Here is an 18215-nt window from a genome sequence, read left to right on the forward strand (position 1 = left end):
CATAAAGAGTCAGACAGGACTGAGCAACTGAGCACATAGGTGCATACGCTTATTAATGGCCAGATCCTCTCTTAAGCAGTCACACTATTTGCAGTGAAACTGTTCTGAGAGGCAAGACCCAGGAAGGGCGGCCTATTGCTCTCAGCAGCTCTTTCCAGTTTCCATTCTCTCCTGGGGAAGACATGTCAGGTGAGAACTGAGGAGAAGAATCAGCAAAGCCTGTTCCTGGGAGACTGAACTACAGAATTGCATTCTTTATAGCCTCCCAGTGCCCAGTTGTGGAGAAGGCAAATGGCACCCCACTCCAGTACTCTTGCCTGGAAAATCCCATGGACGGAGGAGCCTGGTAGGCTGCAGTCCATGGGGTCGAGAAGAGTCGGACATGCTTGAGTGACTTCACTTTCACTTTTCACTTTCATGCATTGGAGAAGGAAATGGCAACCCACTCCAATGTTCTTGCCTGGAGAATCCTAGGGAAGGCGGAGCCTGGTGGGCTGCCGTCTATGGGGTCGCACAGAGTCGGACATAACTGAAGCGACTTAGCAGCAGCAGCAGCAGCAGTGCCCAGTTGTGTCCGCCTCTTTGCGACCCCTGGTGTTTGGATGGCAAAGAATCTGCCTGCAGTGTGGAGACCCAGGTTCAATCCCTGGATTGGGAAGATCCCCTGGAGAAGGGAAAGGTGACCCACTATAGTACTCTTGCCTGAAATTCCTTGGACAGAGGATCCTGGTGGGCTACAGTCCATGGGGTCATAAAGAGTCAAACACGACTGAGTGACTAACATACATACACATTTTGCAACCCTGTTGGCTGTAGCCCACCAGGCTCCTCTGTTCATGGAATTTCCCAGGCAAGAATACTGGAGTGGGTTGCCATTTCCTTCTCTAGGGATTAAACCGTCACCTCTTGTGTCTCCTGCATTGGTAGATGGGTTCTTTACTGCTAGTGCCACCTGGAAAGCCTCTCCTTAGAGGAGAGTTTTAGGAGCCAGGCTGAGTGAAAGTGTAAATAAAAAGAAATAGTGTCATAACTATTAATACTTCACAGTTCTCACTAATGAAAGAAAAGTTCTCACTAATTTCTCCATAGACAGAAAATTTAATTGATGACTTCTCTAATCATCTTGTTAAAAAAACAAAACAAACCCTTCCTAATGGTGTCTTTGAGCAAATATGCATTAGGCGAGTATTTGCTGGAGACTAAGGCTGCGCACTCTGGAGGCTAACTAATCCCTACGTTGCCTGTTGGCTCTTTATCCCATCTTTTGGAGCAGAACATACAGGACTAGAGGTGTGGATCTGCAATCATGCAGTTGCTCAGGACCCTGCACTTAGAAAGGCCCTCCTTTCCTGTCCTGAGAGGAGAAGAAATCTGAATGAATCAAAACTGTAGTGTTTAGGAAAAAAGGATTTAGATTTAATTTTGCAGCTTGTTGATTTTTCAATTGAAAATTTCACACGTAATTTGGACCTAATTCTGCAGACCATTTATTTAGATCTCTTGGACAGAACTGGCTTGTTTGCAGGTTGCTAACCTCTCCTGGCTGTATTTTAATGTGAGAGTGGATACCTTTGGCTGTTAGGAGGGACACCAGTCACCCTCTCTATTCCCTCTTCTAGGACTACCTTTTCTTTTTCCGTCACTTCTCATAGGACAATTCCTTTATAAAGTTTTAATTTGTAAGTTTTCTCTTAATGTTTTTGCTGAATTTCATGTGAAAGAATAAACAAATGTTAATAACACATTAATATTAAGTAGTAATTAGCAATATAACAAATAAAAATTAATTACATGTTATGTAATGTATAATGGCATCTAATATATTAATAAGTATTGCTTATATAAAGTTAACTTGCTGCTGCTGCTGCTAAGTCGCTTCAGTCGTGTCCGACTCTGTGCAACCCCAGAGACGGCAGCCCACCAGGTTCCTCCATCCCTGGGATTCTCCAGGCAAGAACACTGGAGTGGGTTGCCATTTCCTTCTCCAATGCATGAAAGGGAAAAGGGAAAGTGAAATCGCTCAGTCGTGTCCGACTCCTAGTGACCCCATGGACTGCAGCCTACCAGGTTCCTCCGTCCATGGGATTTTCCAGGCAAGAGTACTGGAGTGGGGTGCCACTGCCTTCTCTGAAAGTTAACTTATGTATACGTAAGTATTAATATTAAATATAAACATATTAATATATTTTCAATGTCAATTATGTCAATAAGCAATATTTATTATATCTATTATAAAAAAAAATACATACCATGATTTTAGCTCCGCCTACACACTCAAAGGCAAAGTCCACACCTCCATTGGTCATTTCAACAATGACCTCTTGAATGGGTTTGTCTAGGTCTTTAGGATTGAGGCAGTCAGTGGCTCCAAGGGCTTTGGCCTTTGTAAACTTCTCACTATTGATGTCAACAACTATGATTTGGGAAGCTCCTGATGCTTTACAACCCATTACAGCAGAGAGACCGACACCTCCTAGGCCAAAGATGGCACAGGTAGAACCAGGTGTGACCTGCAGGCAAGAACATTATAAATTAACTTTTCAAGCAGCTGGTCCCATTTTTGAAAAAGGGACAGAGTGAAGTGGGAGCAAAAAAAGGGACAGAGTTAAGTGGGGGCTGCTGCTGCTGCTGCTGCTGAGTCGCTTCAGTTGTGTCCGACTCTGTGCGACCCCATAGACGGCAGCCCACCAGGCTCCCCCGTCCCTGGGATTCTCCAGGCAAGAACACTGGAGTGGGTTGCCATTTCCTTCTCCAATGCATGAAAGTGAAAAGTGAAAGGGAAGTTGCTCAGTTGTGTCCGACTCTTAGCGACCCCATGGATTGCAGCCTACCAGGCTCCTCCATCCATGGGATTTTCCAGGCAAGAGTACTGGAGTGGGGTGTCATTGCCTTCTCCTAAGTGGGGGAAGGAACAGATATATAAAAGCCTGTCTGTTGTAAAGCTAAATGATATAGCTAAATGGGGGAAATTTGCCAATGTGAAAATGTATGAATCACTGGCTAAATTTGAAGAAACATTTGAAGGCTTTAGAATTAGAATTATCAGCTCATAATTCTACAAACCCAAGTAAAAATTGTTCTCTTGTCTTCCTTTTCCCTTTAGTGTTATGAGAACAAAAACTGAAGCCCACACATTTTAAAGGGCTTATTGGTTTCTTTTTAAAATAGATCTTCCCTGGTGGCTCAGACGGTAAAGCATCTGCCTACAATGTGGGAGACCTGGGTTCAATCCCTGGGTCGGGAATATCTCCTGGAGAAGGAAATGGCAACCTACTCCAGTACTCTTGCCTGAAAAATCCATGGATGGAGGAGCCTGGTAGGCTGCAGTCCATGGGGTCGCTAAGAGTTGGACACGACTGAGCAATTTCACTTTCACTTTTCACTTTCATGGATTGGAGAAGGAAATGGCAACCCACTTCAGTGTTCTTGCCTGGAGAATACCAGGGGTGGGGGAGCCTGGTGGGCTGCCATCTGTGGGGTCGCACAGAGCTGTCCATGACTGAAGTGACTTAGCAGCAGCAGCAGCAGCAGACATGCATACACTGGCTTTTGCTACTCAGGGAAAAAGAATATATATATTTTGCAAATATTCAGAATACTGTTCTATACATACTATGTAATCTTTACTATGATACTGTAGTATGAGTTTAGTATATTTCCAAATGTATTTCTCCAGAGACTGTTATAAAGTTCGCCAGTAAGTCTAATTGGAAGTAGACATGCATTTTTCTCATTGAAGCAATGTTGTACACAGTTGTGCATAGCTTACAACAGTGCATAAACTGAGTACACTACCAATTGTGTGATACAACTGGACATTTTGTGTAAAAGTGTCTTTAATTGCAGTTTGGGGTGGGGGGGTCATTATAAAGTATTGTTTGTTTTTTTATTTGTGTTAGTCACTTAGTCATGTCCGACTCTATACAACCCCATCGACTGTAGCCCACCAGGCATCTCTATCCATGGGATTCTCCAGATAAGAATCCTGGAGTGGATTGCCATGCCCTCCTCCCAGGGATCTTCCCGACCCAGGGACTGAAGCCCAGTCTCCTGCATTGCAGGTGAACTCTTTACCATGTGAGCCACAAGGGAAGGTTATAAGGTATAACCCCACTTAAAAATAGAGCTTTAAATAGTGTATGATTATCTATCTACAGACAACACTCTTAGGACATTTTTATGCTTTCAAAGATCTCTATGAAATGTAATTAATTTGGCAATAAAGGATGCAATCAGATTGATAAGAACAAGGGGAATGGTCCTTAATAATTAATCAGAGTTATTGTATCACTTTTCTTCTCAGAGGTAAATTAAAAATTATTAAAGCTCTTGCCTTTTGTCTAGATTACTGACAATTCATTTCTTTTTACTTGCTCCTATCAAATTTATTTCTCTTTTTTGAGTATCTCATGAGGTGGATTAGCTGTTCTTCAGCATCGGGAAGAACAGATTCTGGGAATTTAGGTAAGCTTTGACTAGATTTAAAAGAAAATTATGGCTGAATCTCAAGGGTTAATATCCCTGAAGAAAGACTAAAGTGGTAGAAGGTAATAGTCAACATGGAGTCCAGAAAAGGGCAGGGTGAAAAGGTAGCTGTGGTGGTGGTGGTGCTGGTGATTGTAGCAAAGAACAGTAATTCTTTCCTGTGTCTCCAGTGTTATCTAGAGGAAAATATGCCTTGAATGCCAGGGTCACATCAGCTCTTAACTTCTCCAAACTAACAATACCCTTCCTGTAGGAGCCTTCAGATTAGTTTGACTTCTCATATAGTCTTAAATTTTTGCTAATGAATAAATGAATGAATGAATTTTTAGAAAGAGATAATATACCGAGAGCCAAGAATAGCATCCCTATCTGCTTGACTGATATAATTCTCAACTAAAAGTTGTATCTTGATATTTTGGCTACTAGATCAGCCTTTTATTTTGGTTCAGCTGACTTCATTTTCTTGACACTGATCAACTCTATGTAATCTTATATAAAAAAAATAGTTGGATTGCAAAGCTGAGGACCAAGCCTCACCAAGATGTTTTAGGGGTTACGTATGAACCTGGCTTTATTCATTCACTTGCTGAAAACTTTCCAAGCTCATACTATGTGCCAGGCACAAGGCTAGGCCCCGGAGCCATCACAACGAACAAGAGAGAATTCTTGTCCTTATGGAACAAATCATCTAATAAGAAGGAGAAATAAGTGGGAAATATCTCTGTAGTGTGATAAGAAGGAAGAAAGGGATAAATACAGATACTTTAGGGGAAACTGTGAGGGATGCCCAATGCATGCCTGGGAGGATGGAGTAGGTTTCCAATGGGAAGTGACAAATAAATGGAGTCAGACAGAAGAAGTAGGGGAGCTTTCCAGGCAGTGTTGGTGGGAGCCAGGTGTGAAGAAAAGTCTAGAGGCCACATTTAGAACTCAGAGACTGGGGGTCAGGCCCAGGGGAACAGCAAGCCATGAAAGGAAATAGAAAGAATGACTAGCATATTGAAAGAAAAGGGGAATAATTAAAGGGGAATGAAATCTCCAGATTTTGTTGTTTAGGAAGACCAAGCTGGTTGCATTTTGCAGTTTAGAGTTAAGGGATAAAGATTGATGTCAAGGAGGTTCAAATAAGGAGGTCACCAGTAGTCTTGCCTGGGAAATCGCATGGACAGAGGAGCCTTGTGGGCTACAATCCACCGGGTTGCAAAGAGTTGGACACAACTTAGCAACTGAACATGCAAAATCCCGCAGAAGTGGTAAAGCGGGGTTGAAACCTACGTGTGCCTGACTCTGGCAGCTCTGTGCTTTCTCTCAGCCTCCCGAAGCTCAGAATGAGGCCCTTGAAATAGGCAGAGCGAGCGCTAGTGGACAGATGGAGAGAGGAAGAGAGGGTAACCAAGGACAGGAAGACAAGAAAGATGGATAATGTGTTCAGATCTGCCCATGGGGGTGCACTTGGAGGCAAGGGGGTGGGTTCACCTATCGGGTGCTGCATGAGGACAGCGAGGGCGGCCTGGGGACCAGCTTCTCAGGTGGCACCAGAGGGAGGAGGAAGTGGGAGTGGATGGAAGGGGAGCCTTTGCTTGCAGGCAGGCAGTACAAATTAAAAAAAAAAAGAAAAAAAAGGAGGTCGTTTGAAGCATCCAAGTGATAGTGACATCTCTCTAGTCTGTCAGAGCTTTGTAAAAGCTTCTAAATTCTAACATGGAATTTCAGGGACGCATCTTGCCACCATCAGGGCTGCCATCTGAGATCCTCCCTTGAAGCCACAAAGGGGCAAAGGGAGATGTAGAGATGAATTACTACATTTGAGAGAGAGGAAATGGCAACCCACTCCAATATTCTTGCCTGGAGAATCCCATGGACAGAGGAGCCTGGCTACAGTCCACGGGGTCGGACACGACTGAGCGACTTCACTTTCTTTCACTTTCACTTTCTAATCTGCTGCATCGGGGAGAAACTAGGTGGCTATATGGGTGTAGTTTCTGTTGTTTCTTGACCGGATCTGTTGTCCCAGGACAAGGGACATGTTTAGGGGACATGTTTAAGCAGACTGTGCTTAAATCAGGGATAGTCAATAATCTAACATACTAGTAAAGGAAAGGAAATTAACATGAACTGGATGCCAGCTATGTGCTAGCCTCTGGGCCAGATGTCTTACATATGTAATATGATTTAATTATCCCACAGCTATTTGTAATAGATATTACAGTAGAGAGAGAGAGGAGTGGAGAGGTTAAATACCTTGCCTAGAATTACAAAGGTAATAAATGACAGAGCCAGTTTTTGAAGATAAATCTGGCTGCTTTATCATGCTGCCTCCCAGTAACATCTATCTTACACAGCCTGGTGATTAACCATTTTACCTTGGCATTGTTGATGACAGCTCCATAGCCAGTTGAAAATGCACATCCAAGCAGACAAACTCTCTCTAAATTGGCATCGTCCTCTAGTTTGGCAAGGTTGACATCTGAGACCACAGTGTACTGACTGAAGGTACTGGTCCCCATGAAATGGTAAATTGGTTTTCCTTTGCAGGTAAACCTGCTGGTTCCATCTTCCATTAATTTTTGATCACCCATAGGATTTTTAAAATGCCTAGGGAAAAAAAAGATACAAAAAAGGGAAAGTTGATGGACAACTGATTACTTTCCTGAAAGAAAGTACCTACCTGCTCCCTGACGCAAGCACCTACCCTCCCCACTTTGGACTATTTTCAAGTAAATCTCAGACATCACTGTTTCATCTGTAAATATTTCAGTATGTGTCGCTAAAAGATTCTTTTAATTCTACAGATTTCATTTGGTTGGTATGTCTCTTATGTCTCTTGATTTATAGGTTCTCACCCTACCCCTTGTTTGTTCCCCTGCAGTTTTTTTTTGTTGAATAAATAGTTATTTGTCCTACAGAATTTTCTTCACTCTAGATTTTTCTGATTATGTTCCTGTAATCTGGTTTAGCATAATTTCTCCATCGCTGTATTTCCCCTAAACTAGTATTTTTGATTTAAATGCTTGATCTGATTCAAATTTTATGTTTTTTAGGAATATTGCTAAAATAGCGTATGTAGTGTATGCCTCACCTGGAGGCATGTAATAGCTTATCTCTTTGTGATGCTGGAAAGAGCTGATGGTCATTGCCAAAATCTGTTATTTCATTAGAGGTTTGCAAAAGGGTCTATTCATTTTTTGAATATCTGCAACAACCCTGTGAAGTAGGTATTATTGTCTCCTTTTTATAGATGAGTAAATTGAGGTACAGTATGGGGAGAAGAGCCTGGAGGACTATGGTCCATTGAGTTGCAAAGAGTCCGACACGGCTGTAGCAACTGAGCACGCATGCATGCATAGATATGAGTAGTAAAATTTTAGCTTCTGAAATAACTAGTTTCAATTAGCACTAAAGATAAATATTTCGTTTCTATAGTCTAAGAAAAAATAAGGCAATTAAGATTTTTGACTCCGGATCCAGACTGCCTAGATTCAAAATCTAGCTCCAATCCATGTGGCCTTGGAATAAATTACTGTGACGCATTGCATTTCTCTCTCATCCTCTGTAGAAGTGAGAGGGTAACAGGCAGGTAAAGAACAGAAAATCAGTCTGGGATGCCATCAGGTATACCCCTGGTGCATCTTCACCCCGCCTTGGTGGTAGAACCAGGAGGTACGAGTATGGTGCCTGCGTCAGTAAGGGACAGACTTAAGTCGGACCAGGGAAGGAAAGCTTCGGTGGAAAGTCTGTCTACATCCCCCGTCTAGAGCAGGGAGGGACGCCTCCAGTAGAAAGATGGCACTGGTCACTTTTTTTCTCTCTTACAGGTGGGAGCTAACAATTCCAGCTTCACTCTTTTGAACTGTATCCTGAAAAACTGGGATAGATTTGATCCTTAGAGCATAAAGACGATATGCCTGATCTTCCTATGTGATACTGCATGGCCACGGTATCCATTGGAGGAAGGCAAACGGTGGCCAGTTGGATATAATTATCTTAATTATAATACTATTTTACAATTAGACCAGTTCTGTAGAAAACAAAGGAAATGGGTAGAAGTAGCATATGTGTTGACCTTTTTCTCTGCAAGACATGCCAGACTTATGTCCTAAGGGCATAGATTTGGGTATGAAACCTTCAGCTCCCTCCTGTCCTCCTACTTTGCCCCCTTACCCAGGGCTCCAAACTGAAAGTCAGGCCCCCCACCCCGCCCAGAAGGATTGCCTCAGTAAAAACCCAAACTGAGATTCAAACTGCCCAAGAAGAGGTCCAAACAACCCCTGTCTCATTATGACCTCAGACTACGCTGGTTTCAAAGAAACTCAGACATTTGAAGTAAGAGAAGCTCAGACAGCTGTAAGGCGAGTGCAGAGAAAAAGAGAGTGAGCTGGGCAGTCAGGCAAGAAAAAGGAAATTTATTAGAGGGAAAAGAGAGACTGACTGGCTCTTAAGGAGAACCAGTGTTCTCCCTTTCTGACGGAGTCCTTCTTATACCCCACCAATGAAAAATTCTCTGAAAAGATGGTCACATAGCCAGAGGTCTGGAATCTGGTGGTCTTGCAGCTTTGAGAAGATAAGTGCCAGTGAGATAACAGGATGCCATTTTGGCAATTTGGTCAGTCTCACAGATCACTGTGATTTTATTCTTCATTTGCAAGGTCGACATAATGAGCCATCTTATCAATGAGACCCCATGTGGGCCCTATCATTCCAGCCTTTTTGATTTAGGATAAAGGCCAAAGGTCAATCTTCTGTAACTGCTTCCTGCAGGACAGGAGCATCATGGGGGTAAGATAAGACATTGTGGGGGTAAGATAAGAAAAGGCTAGAATGCAGGCCAAGGGGATTTGTGTGGGGTCGAAGTTTTTGATAATCTGAGTGAGTTAGAAGTAGCTCGTGGATAGTTCAGTTGGTGAAGGCTTGTAAGTGGTCCTGCCACTGTAAGAGTTACCCTGGGCTCTGTAGAGGTGATGAGAGTTGGGGCCTGGGGCCCTGGGCACCTTTAGTCTTCAGTGGCAAATCTGAGGAAGCTGGGCAGAGCTGGGTTGGAGGACTCCTGCTCAGAACCTGGAGGGGAATGTCTGGATCCCTGGAGGTGGATTTGGGCAGCTGACCTTCCAATGTCCCATTATGCCACAGCTGGGACATGGACCTGGAGGGGGCCTTGGCTTTAGGCATGAGCAGGTCCAATGGCCTTCTTTGCCGTAGTTGAAGCAGAGTCCAGGTGGCTTCCTTCTTTTGTTGGTTGATGGTGGCTTGGAGCCACATAGGGCAAGGGATAAAAGGTGGCATTTGGTCTGATCTCTTTGGGCCTTCTCTAGCTTTGCCTATTCTTCCCGGTTATTGAAAATCTTAGAGGCTGAATTTAAAAGGTCTCGTTGAGGGGTTTGAGGGCCTTCTGCCTTTTTTAGTTTCTTTTGGATATCTGGGGATGACTGGGAGATAAAATGGGTGTTAAGGACAATGGTGCCCTCTGCTGAAGTGGGGTCTAATTTTGTATATTTTTGTAGCGCTTCTGTTAACCTGGCTAGAAATTGTGCTGGGTTTTCATCTAGCCCTTGAGTTATTTCCCGGAGCTTATCAAAGTTGATGGCTTTATGCCCTGTCTTTTGAAGGCCCACAATGAGACAAGCAACCATGTGATTACGGGCTGCTCGTCCAGGTCTCCCTGCCTGATAATCCCAATTGGGATCTTCTCGGGGGACAGCTGTTGCCCCTACGGGCTTAGTGTCATCTGTCCTGTGTATCTCATCAACATGCGCCTGAGAGGCTTGCCATACTCATTCCTTCTCTTCTGTGAGAAGAGTGGAGGAAAGTATGATGTAAATATCATGCCAGGTTAAGTCATAAGACTGGGTAAGACACTTGAATTCTTTTAGATAATTATCCAGGTATGAGGAGAAGGAGCCAAGATGCTTTTCAGTCTGAGACAAATCGTGAGGGAGAACGGGACATGAACCCTAACAATGCCTTCTACTCCAGCTACTTCCCCTGAAGGGAGGAGTGGAGCAGGGGAAGGAACGGGGTCCGTGGTGAAGTTTCCTGTTTTAAAGTTGTTCAGGACTGGCTATGGGGAAGAGATCTAGGGTGGTCTGGGTAAAGCCTTGGGACCCTTAGGGTACAGGGTGGGGCTGAGATCTCAGAGCTTATTACAGGCAAGGGGATTGGGAGCGATAGGGGGTAGGCTGTGGTTGGAAGGGTCTAAGGAAGAAGAAGAAAAGTCTGATCAGGAATCGGGAGACATTGTATTAGGATAGGCTAAGAGTATTTGAGAAGTAGAACAGGATTCACAGAGAGAGCGTTGAGAGTAGAGAGTGAAGAAAGCCTGAACATAAGGGATTTCTAACCACTTGCCGTTGTGGCAGCAGATGTTATCAAGGTCCCATAGGGTATTATAATTGAGAGTTCTGTTTTCTGGCCATTGGAGCCTGTTATCAAATCTGTGTTGTGCCAGCCAATGTTAGAATAGTAAATAAGCCTTTTTGGTCTTATCTCCCCTTGGAAGCCCAAGGCTTTTAGGTTTTGGAAAAGGCATCTTAGAGGAATAGATTTTGAGGGCTAGGATTGAGAATTTCCCATTATGGATGAATAGGGAGGTTAGACAAGGGCAAGAGTGAGGAGAAAGGTCTGAGAGAAAAGGCATCCCCATTCTCAGGACTTTCTCAGAGAGTAACAATAGTCTGCTTTGTAATGGGAGTCCCCTATTTCAGAGTCAGATGGGGTGCAAGGCTGAGGGCCCTAGGGCCGTGGAGATCCTCCTGCCTAGCGCTAGGACTTGGAAAAGAGGCTAGAGAGAGAGGATCCGAGGGAATGGGATTTCACTCACCCTTGTAACCGATGGATGAAATGTGGGCTGGTGTGTGGATGTCGCTCCAGCAAGGCAAGTGGAGAGTCCCATCCCGGAGCTCATCTCAGTTTCTTGGCAAGGTCCAAGGGAGGGGACCACTGGAGGTGGGCTCATGAGAGGAGCCCACCCAGTTGCAGTGGATCTTCCCTCCCGGGTTTTCTGACAATGAGACCCCATGTGTGATAGGGCCCACATGGGGCCTCATTGATAAGATGGCTTCTTATGTCGACCTCACAAACAAAGAATAAATCACAGTGATCTGTGAGACTGATCAAATTGCCCAAATGGCATTCGGTTATCTCACTGGCACCTAAGTTCTCAAAGCTGCAAGACCACCAGATTCCAGACCTCCAGCTGTGTGACCATCCCTTCAGAGAACTTTTCACTGGTGGGCTATAAGAAGGACTACGTCAGAAAGGGAGAATGCTGGTTCTCCTTAAGAGCCAGTCACCCTCTCTTTTCCCTCTACTAAATTTCCTTTTTCTTGCCTGACTGCCTGGCTCAGTCTCTTTTTCTCTGCACTTGCCTTACAATGTGGGAACTGCTGCTGCTGCTAAGTCACTTCAGTCATGTTCAACTCTGTGCGACCCCATAAATGGCAGCCCACCAGGCTCCCCTGTCCCTGGGATTCTCCAGGCAAGAACACTGGAGTGGGTTGCCATTTCCTTCTCTAATACAATGTGGGCCTTATCAACAGCAAAAGCTAAGGGTGACATACAGGATGAGATGGAAGACAGGAGACAAAGAGATAAAGAAAAGTAGGTTTCTCCAATCTATTCCTGGGATCATATGCGCAGAGCAGCCAGAGGGGCTGAGGAACAGCCACACAAGCTGTTGCATCTTCATGAAGCACCCACTGGGAGAAATAATCAGTCTATGAGAGTTAATAAGTCCTTTTCTTATCAAGAAATACAAAGAATCAAGGAGGATCTAGGAGACTGTTTAGAGTACCCAGAAAAATATATTAGCGCTTTTAAGGGTGTTACTCTGCTTTATGACCTTACTTGGAAGAGTGTGATGTATGTCTTGAGACAAACATTAACTCCTGCCTCAAAAACTCGAGTTTTGGGGAAAGTGGTTGCTTATGGAGATGAATGGCTTGGTAATGAATCAGTGGGGAAGATGGAGGACAAGATAGCTGCTCTCCCCACTGAGAATCAGGCGGTCCCAACTATAGAATGAGATTGGGACTGTAACACAGCTAAAGGAAGATGGGATCAGAGTCATTTTGTCAGATGTATTTTTGGGCTCAGGCAAACACGTGACTTTAAAATAAGTCTTTAAACTGTGCCAAACTGGCAAACAGAAAACAGAACAGGAAGAGAAGGAAGCTCCTGGTGAATTCCTAGATAGACTGAGGGAAGCCCTTTGCAGATTCACGGAGACTGATCCCAAAAATGAAGAGGGAAGAGTGATCTTAAAAGATAGATTTTTCACTCAATCGGCTCCAGATATCTGCTGTAAAACAGGTATATAGGCCAAATCAGTCTTTAGATAATCTGTTGCAGCAGGCTCAGACAGTCTATTATGGCAGGGAATGTGAGGAAAAGAAAGGCAGAGAATGACAAAACAGGTGGAAACCCTTATAATGGCTGTCCGAACCATTCTTAAACAGCCTGAGAAAAATTCCCAGAAGGACCCAGGTGAAAAGGGATAGGCTTGCTATTACCGTGGAAAGGAGGGGCACCTCAAACAGGATTGCCCTCAGGCATCTAAGTTGCCCTGGCTCCATGTCTGGTCTGCAAGGGACCACACTGGAGGAGAGACTGCCCCCAGAGGCGTAGGTTTCAGGGGTCAAACTCTCAAGACAATCAGGACTGAAGGTGCCCAGGGGTCCCCATACAAGCTCCCGTCCTAATTACATCTGAGGAACTCTGAGTATTAATAACTGTGGGGGTGCCAATCCGTCGATTTCCTTTTGGACACTGGGCCAACTTACTGTGTGCTTACTGAAGCCTCTGGCCCACTTTCTCCCAGATCTGCTTCCATAATGGGACTGTCTGGACAAGCCAAATGTTATTATTTCAGTATGCATTTGGGACTCTGCTATTTTCACATGAGTTTCTGATCGTGCCAGAGTCTCCCTCACCCATTTTGGGGAGGGATATACTGAGTAAAGTCCATGCCTCTGTTTTTGTGAATATAGAGCCCTCCCTTTCTCTCCCTTTAATTGAACAAAATGTAAATCCGAGAGTGTTGGCTGATGGAAAGTCTGTGGTTCGAGCACAAAACGCTATCCCTGTAGTTGTCAAGCTCAAATACCCACATTTATTTTAACATAAAAAGCAGTATCCACTGAAACCTGAGGTTAAGGGAGAGTTAAAACCCATTATTGAGAATTTAAAGGAGCTGGGGCTATTAATTCCCTGTAACAATCCGTGCAACACTCCTATTCTGGGTATAAAGAAGTCAAATGATAAATGGAGACTAGTTCAAGATTTACAAACAATAAATGAGGCTGTAGTTCCTTTACACCCCATGGTGCCTAATCCTTGTACTCTGTTGTCTGAAATTCCTGAATGAGTCAAGTATTTTTCAGTCATTGATTTGAAGTTTGCTTTCTGAGTTAAACCTATATTAAATCATCCTCTACCTATGACTTTAAGACAATTGAGAGGATTTTTTTGGAATCGTAGGGTACTGCTGCATTTGGATTCCCAGTTATGGGGAACTTGCCTGGCCTTTGTATAAACTTATAACTGAAACTCAACAAGCCCAAACTGACAAGCTGCTTTGGTCCCCAGATACTCAAAGGCTTTTAAGGCTCTTCAGACTGCTCTCCTGCAAGCTCCAGCTTGAAGCTTGCCCACAGGGTCAGAAATTAATTTGTCACTGAAATAAAAGGTATGGCCTTGGAATTTTTGACACAACCCCAAAGGCCTCACCAGCAGCCTATAGGAGTGTATTCTTAAACTCTAAGGTTAATATTTGGATGACAGTTGGCTTCTTAAATATCAGTCATTGTTGTTAGAAGGACGAATAACTAATCTTAAAGTTTGTGGAAACTTAAATCCTGCCTCTTTCCTTCCTGAAAAAGAAAATGAAACACCCGATCATGATTGTTTCCAATTTCTAACTTTATGCAGCTCGGGAAGATCTGACGGATACCCCATTAGACAATCCTGACATGGAAATATTTACAGATGGTAGTTCTTTTGTTCGGGATGGGAAGCATAAAGCAGGTTATGCCATGGTAATGGCTGAACAGGTTTTAGAAGCAAAATCTCTCCCAGGGAACGAGTGCTCAGCTAGTGGAGATTGTGGTTCTGGCTCTCGAGTTAAGCAAAGGGCAGCAAGTAAATATCTACATTGATTCTAAGTATGCTTATTTGACTTTACATGCTCATGCTGCAAATTGGAAAGAAAGACAATTTAAAATAGCAACAGGAGACCCTATTAAGCACATTTCAGAGAGACTTTTAACTGCTATATATTGTGCGAAAGAAGTAGCTGTTATGCATTGCAAAGGGCACAGCAGGGACAGGAGTAAAGGGTAATCAGCTGGCTGTCAAGTCAGAAAGGTGGCACTTAAGGAAACCCCTTCATGACAGAGGCCTTTGATCTGGACAGGTCCTGTGGATAAGGAAAACCACAATATACTGAGGAAGAATTAGAAAGATATGAGAAAAGAGGAGCAAAGTTTATCATCCTTTGATAAAGGATGGTTACAGTCTGAGGATGGATGATCAGTAATTCCTGAAAATGCTCAATGGAAAAGTTTTCCTAAAGCCTTGGAATTAACTAATTATGTAACTCAGCTCTTAGCTTTTCAACAGGCATTAAAGGAACTCTGGGAGGTAACTCCTGACCCAGCCTCTGAGTCAAAAAAGCTTCTGTTTGAGCCAAGAACAGAGGTCCTGATAAAAGTACTGGGATCTGGGGGGCCAATCCCTCTCTCTGGGAAGGCCCTTACCAGGTTATTCTTTCTTCTCCCACAGCTGTCAAAGTGCCAGGAATTGATTTGTGGGTGTACCACACTTGAGTTAAGAAGTAGCACCCTGACCAGAACTAAGTGATGCCATTTTATGCCTTTACTTTCTATGTCTTACTTTGTACTTTTCAGTACAATAATCTGAAAAGTACAGTACAATATTCAGTACAATACAGTACAATTATTCAGTACAATAACCTGATCATCTATATGAGCCTGATTCTGCTGACTCCAAAATTCCTGAGTCTGCTGTTTGATCCTCAAGATAATGCCTTCCTGTCCTGGGCTCACTCCCACACTGCATTCCACAATCGATGTAATTACTGGGTCTGTGGAGTGCTCCACTCTTCATCAGTGGATAGCTTCCCATGATGGGAGTCCTTCCACTTCAGGAAAAGGACTTACTGCAAATCTGTGACTACCTTCGATGACAACAATTATATGTGATGCCTCATTAATCTGATGACATCTAACAACCCTAAAATCAACAGGTGCAACACTTTGTACCTTAACTATGGACATAATGTGACTTTTTGCTTATTGTTCTGTTTTTGCTGTTTGCTCCCTGCATCTGTAACAGTGTAGCTGGATTTCTTTCTAGTTACACGAAGGTTTTTAAGTTACAAATGGTTGACTCAAACTCCTGTTGACTGCGGCAGCTTCCACCAGCTACTACTTGAGGCCCCTGGATCAGAGACCCTCAATATGAAGGTTAGGAGAATATGTTGCCTCATCAATTTAGGGACAATGCCTCTTACCAGCTTGGAAGCAGTTACGGAACGAGAATGACTCCCCTTTCCCTAGGCAACATAATTCTCCTAAAAGAAAAGGCGGGAATAATAGGGTAAAAGGCAGGAAGGCTAGGGGTCTCCAAACAGAGGAAATGGGCTGCAAGAGTCAGACATTTTTTATCTCTCTCTGAAGTGGCAGAAGGAAACAACTACAAGTGTCAGATTTTTTTCCCCTTCTCTATACAAACTTAAAAGGTTTCTTTTAAAATTCTGTGTTGTCATGACAATACCTGGCTCCACCTGAACTTAACTTTTCTCAAACCTTGAGCAAACCAATGCATTTTTCTTATGGAAATGTTTCTCTTAAGCTACGTTAATGAACTATGTATTTACCCTAGAGTCTGTCTTCAAGTAGGTTCCACCTAAGACTCAGAGCCCAATATGTTTTACTCATACAATTGTTCTCCTAATCTATGTTAATGAAACCATATATTTGCTTGGAAACCTGCCTTTGTTCAAGATTCACGGCAATGGTTTTATGGCCCGGGATGACTCACCTTGTGCCAATGTTATCTCAAAATGCATGTTGTGGGTGAGAGGCCTGGTACCACTCTGAGTTTTGAGACATTTCCTTTCTCTAATTAGCAGCCTGCTAGAAACTATATAATATCCCCTTAAAGACTAGCGGGGGGTCGGGAGAGGCACTCTGTCTGCCCTCTTCTGATATCTATGACAGAAGCTTTCTCTCTTTTATACTTTAAAAAAACCTTATTACACAAAACTCTGAGAGATCAAGCCTTGTCGCTGGCCACAGACTGAATTCCTCTCCTCTGGAGGCCAAGAATCCCAGTCTTTCATGGCTCAGCAACAACCTTGAGTAGCTATTATTCTCAATTTGGCACTTATCATTTTCTTTACTATATTCACATAAACCATAAACAATACAGTATATGGTATTGTTATTGTATATGGCTAAATATATGTCATAAACTTGCTTCTTTCCCTTACCATTGTAAGTGTGAGATTATTCTGGGTTGAAACATTTAGAGCAAGTTTAGCCATTCTCACTTTTATGTGGTAATTCCATTGTGTTACTACACAGTGATTGTTAATATGTTCTCCTATTGATAGACATTTGCCATATTTTCAGTTTCTTGTTATTACAATGTGGAGTGATCATACTAGTACATGTCCATTTGTGTGATTTTGCAATGGCTTCTTGTACACACCAAGAATTGGTGGGTACAGAATATGAACATTTTCAACTCCATTTAGGTATGCCAATGTACTGCTCAAAATATTTGTACCAGCTATCTTACTAATAGCTTATAGAGCTTACTTGAGTTTTCCACAAAAATTTGTGCGTGGACTTAGACAGAACTTGCATTTTCCACATTGAGGTGCGTAGAGTGGAATTACTTTGTCACCTAGAAAAAAAAGGCCAAGTGTTGGATGATGCACGGTTGTTACTTATAGTTTTCACCAGGCGAATTGGTGGAAAACACTATTCTTTATTGTATATATCTTATATTCGGTAGGAAGTATAGGTAGCTACAATACTTTGTTAACCTACAAGATTGCTGATTCTCCCAAGTACTGCATATGTTATCTTTTTTCTTTTTTTCTCTGCTGGACAGTCAAGCAACATATCTGTATTGATACCTTCAAGTGCAGAATCCTGTCTGACACTTTGTTGTCCTTGCAACACTCTGCATCATGACTATTATTTACTATGTCATGCCTATTATTTATTACATTTGTAAACACCTTAATTATAGGAGATATGGGCAATAGGCTTGATATGGAGAGTAAATTATATATCATCTCCATGTTTCACCATAGTTCACTCAAATTCTACATTTTTCTACTTTTTATTCAATTTGAATTTAACAAAGACTTCTAGCCTCTGATGACTAAAGTCCAATAATGATAATTAACATTTGTTCAACCTTTAGTATGTGTCAGTCACCATTCTAACTGCTTGCATATATTATCTCTTTAATTCTCAGAATAACTCTTTGAGATGGGTACTATTATTATCCCCATTTTAGAAAATGGAAATCTAAACTGAGTCACAGAAAAGTGACTTAGCTGACTAAGGTTACACAGCCAGTAAGTGGCAGAGCTGTGCCTTAATTGGCTGGACTTATTTGAAGATTCCAAATTTTGAAGAGCAATTTGCTTCTATAATCTTGTTTGGAATAGAAATGTGATGAGACATTAAAGCCCTCAG

General features: G+C 42.9%; 1 protein-coding gene across 1 annotated transcript in view; it reads right to left on the bottom strand.

Annotated features, from left to right (window-relative positions):
* Nucleotides 1-18215, bottom strand: part of ADH4 (alcohol dehydrogenase 4 (class II), pi polypeptide) — a 32264-nt gene that overhangs the window by 8927 nt on the left and 5122 nt on the right. The window contains exons 4-6 of the mRNA XM_086406699.1: nucleotides 17322-17409; nucleotides 6849-7080; nucleotides 2250-2510 (exon numbers count right to left, since the gene is read on the bottom strand). Of these exons, the coding sequence (XP_086262825.1) occupies nucleotides 2250-2510; nucleotides 6849-7080; nucleotides 17322-17409 (581 nt within the window). The remainder of the gene's footprint in view (nucleotides 1-2249; nucleotides 2511-6848; nucleotides 7081-17321; nucleotides 17410-18215) is intronic.

This window comes from Bos grunniens, chromosome 6 (assembly GCF_055505025.1).
Source record: "Bos grunniens cultivar Pamir isolate PY7600 chromosome 6, Bosgru_T2T1.0, whole genome shotgun sequence".
Classification (NCBI taxonomy): domain Eukaryota; kingdom Metazoa; phylum Chordata; class Mammalia; order Artiodactyla; family Bovidae; genus Bos; species Bos grunniens.